Source organism: Sorghum bicolor, chromosome 1 (assembly GCF_000003195.3).
Source record: "Sorghum bicolor cultivar BTx623 chromosome 1, Sorghum_bicolor_NCBIv3, whole genome shotgun sequence".
Classification (NCBI taxonomy): Eukaryota; Viridiplantae; Streptophyta; class Magnoliopsida; order Poales; family Poaceae; genus Sorghum; species Sorghum bicolor.
The window spans coordinates 54,138,685-54,142,357 of NC_012870.2; the positions used below are offsets into that span (position 1 = coordinate 54,138,685).

The 3,673-nt window shown below is 50.2% G+C and overlaps 1 protein-coding gene across 1 annotated transcript; it reads left to right on the forward strand.

The window, feature by feature from the left end:
- On the forward strand, positions 1-1,744 carry LOC8055091 (acyl transferase 1). Its single transcript, XM_002464787.2, has 2 exons — positions 1-468; positions 683-1,744. Exons 1-2 carry the CDS (start codon positions 19-21, stop codon positions 1,616-1,618), a joined length of 1,386 nt encoding a protein of 461 aa, XP_002464832.1. The 5' UTR covers positions 1-18; the 3' UTR covers positions 1,619-1,744.

The following is a 3,673-nucleotide window of genomic DNA, read 5'->3' on the forward strand; positions in this document are numbered from 1 at the left end:
CACAACACATCAATCGCCATGGTGACGACCTTCAAGGCACACCGGAGCAATCCGGAGCTGGTGACGCCGGCATCACCAACGCCTCAGGGGAGCAAGACCCTCTCCGATGTCGACAGCCAGATCCCCCTGTGGTTCTACGCCACGGTGATCGAGTTCTTCCGCCCCCGCGACGCCATTGACGACCACGAGACCCCGGTGGTCGACGTCGCCGAGGCCATCAGGGTGGCCCTGGCCAAGGCCCTGGTGTACTACTACCCTTTTGCCGGCCGTCTCAGGGAGGTCTCCAAAGGGAAGCTGGCGGTGGAGTGCACCGGAGAAGGAGTGGTGTTCGTGGAGGCGCATGCCGCCGATGTGCGGCTAGATGAGCTTGGTGATCCGCTGGTGCCGCCATACCCTTGCATCGAGGAGCTCGTATGCGACATCGGCAATGCCAAAGACGTCGTTGGCAGGCCTCTGATGTTCATGCAAGTGAGTCCCTTGCAGCATACTTAAATCTTGCTACCACAAATCTTTGCTATTTTGCTAGGACACTAGGACTAGCTACTTCGAAGCTGAAACTATATATATATATAGCATATTTTCAATCACAATCATGGTTCATGGAATGAATCTTTGCAAGTAACTGAAACAAGAATGCTTATACTCTGAAAAAGGTCTGAACTCTGATATATACATCGTGCAGGTGACGAGGTTCAAATGCGGTGGATTTGCCATCGGCGTCAGCATCTGCCACAACATGGCTGACGGCTTCGGCGTGATCCAGTTCCTCAAGTGCGTGACCGATCTCGCACGAGGCCAGGAGCACCCGGCCGTTGTGCCGGTGTGGGACAGAGAGCTTCTGATGGCGCGCAACCCACCCGACTTGACAAGCCTGCCCTTCGTCTCGGACGAGCCATCGCCGCCGGTGCCGGTCCAGCTCCAGCCTATGGCCATGGACAAGATGGTCGGTGACTACTTCCTCTTCGGGCCGAGAGAGATCGCCGCCCTGCGAAGCCAAGTGACGGAGCCAGCCACGGACTTCGAGCTCATCACGGCCGCCATGTGGATGTGCCGAGCAGAAGCTCTAGCTCTTGCGCTTGGGTGCGGGAGCGCCGACGACGGCAGCGGCAGCCAGCAGCAGCGAGCGTCGTCGTCGTCGTCCCTGCTGATCACCATGAACGTTCGAGGGAAAGCGAAGCTGACCCCACCCCTCCCGCGCGGGTTCTACGGCAACGCGTTCGTCTTCGTGGAGGCGGAGCTGCGCGGGACGGCGGCGGCGGGCTCGCTCGGCGGCACGGTCGAGCTCGTGCAGAAGGCCAAGCGGGGCATGACGGAGGAGTACGTGAGGTCGATGGTGGATCTGTTCTCGGTCGGCGGGGCGGCGCCTTACGCGCAGGGATGGACGTTCGTGGTGTCCGACATAACGCGGATCGGGGAGGACGACCTGGACATGGGGTGGGCGGAGCGGGTGGCCGGCGGCGTGCCCATCGTTGGAGACGACCACGCCACCAAGCTGGTGAGCTACCAGATGAGGTGCAAGAATGCAGACGGTGACGACTGCGTGGTGGCCTCCATGTACTTACCTGAGCCGGCCATGGACAAGTTCAAGGAGAAGATCCTCCTCATCTTAGCAAGTTGAATTCAAGCAGCTAGCGACTTTGTTGGAAGAAAAGAATAATGTACTAGCTAGTACTCCTTAGTCCTTGTCATGTATGGTTTCGCTTTCGCCGTTTCGGTAATAAATAAGTTATATGCACCTGCTGGTACTGCCACCCGACTTGTACAACCGTCAACCACGATCAAGGGCAAGTAGGAGCAGACAACTGCCAAGTGCCAAGCGCATCACACTCGTCGGATGGTTCAGATGTGGTGCTCTTACTGACAGCAGCGAGATTAAAACTAAGGTGCACTTAGTCATGTGGAGAGTGGCTGATTCAGCATGACATTGTCATCCAAGTCACGAAAAGCGGGCCCTAGTGAGGGCCCTGGAGTCCTAACCGACTAGAGAGGGATAAATAGTCATTTCTAAATTTAATTATGATTTTCTAGCTGAAATAAATATGAAAATAAACTAATGTTAAAATCGACTTTACCACTTACTACAACACTAGCCCTCTGGCACAAGATAGGCAAAGCGGCAACTAGGGTGACTAGCAAACACAAGTAATAGCTCCTATACAATTCTAGTATGTAAGATTAAGCAACCTAAGCAACTAGAACAACAAAACTAAGCAAGAGAACTCCTGCTCAATTCTAGTGCATAAGGTAAACAATAAGCTTGCACACTAGAAATAGCAACTACACTACCAAGAGATAATACATGTAAAGAGCTAGTGTAGAGAGATGCGAACCACGTGGCTGGGAACGAGACACAAGATTTTTCCTCCAGGTTTGGTCTCTTGCTGGCAACCGACTCCCCTTTGAGACGTGTGCAAGGATTGCCACTCCTTCGTAAGCTCAACTACCCCTCAAGGTAGCAAAGCTCCAACATGAGCTCTCTTATGAGCTAGCCAAACACAAGGCACACCACAAGCCTCACTCCACTATAGTTTCTCTTTACCACAACTGGCGGGAACGAGCACAACCACATACAAATCCTTCTCCAGAGCTATTACACAATCTCCTCGTGATGCTTCAATGGAGTCATAGCCACTAAGTCATCTAAGAGATAGCAACCTCCACGAGTAACAAACAACCACACTTGCAAACCAGCCACTAGTGCTACTACATGTTATCTCTCTCAAGTAAATGCACTAGATGATTCCAATCTCACCTTGAATGCAATATCAACTAAGCATATGTGAGTGCAGATGTTTCTTGAGATATAATATATCCTCATATTATCATGGGGTTTTAAGAGATGTGCCTGTTGACGGTCCTTACGTCAACATTATATCTTCAATTAGTGCAGAACATAATGGCAAAAGAGTTATTAATGCATAGTTGTAGGGATTATTCTAACAAGTTTCACGCGTTGTGTTGCTCTTACCTCTTTTGCAGGATTATTGACACTTGATCACATAAAAGTGCTATAAATGATGAAACAGAGCACATCATTGTAAAGAGCTCGTCGAGACGATCAAAACGGACATATCATTTGTTATATTTGGAGTCCAAACAAGAGTCCTCGATTGATATGACCAAGAATTCTCTGGAATACTCCGGAAGAATCACCAAACAAGAGTTTTATGGACTAACATGACAATTTCCATAGCTTTGGTGATTTGTGAATTTTGAGGGATAAAAACAGAATAATCCGAGGAAGAGTAGGAGATAAGAAACCGAACCAAATCATGTCCAAATTCCACAAGAATTGACGGTAAGGTTGTTGAGGACACCAGAAGACATACAAACGAAACAAGAGCACGACGGCAGACAGGTGGGGCCGCTAGCCATGCTAGTCAGCCTGGGCCCCCTGGAAGCAGCCTCCGCTTCATGTGACGACTTCCAACCGACCTCTACAACGCATCTCGACCCTTGTTCTATGTCGGTTTGATCCAAGGGCTACGGTTCATCTTATCGGACTATATAAGCAAGGGTAAACCCCCCAGAATCAGGGATCAGTTATCTCATTAGTTGATCTCTCATTCAGAAGGCCAAAGAGAAAAGCTAGGGTTTCCAATTAGAAGATTAGATCTCCACTTCAAGTTTAGGATTAGATCTAGTTAGATACAAGTAGAGTTGAGCGCGTCTT

Coding starts and splice junctions, on each gene's coding strand:
- LOC8055091 (XM_002464787.2), top strand. CDS start 19: ATGGTGACGACCTTCAAGGCACACCGGAGCAATCCGGAGCTGGTGACG. Junction 469..682: donor GGCCTCTGATGTTCATGCAA/GTGAGTCCCTTG, acceptor TACATCGTGCAG/GTGACGAGGTTCAAATGCGG.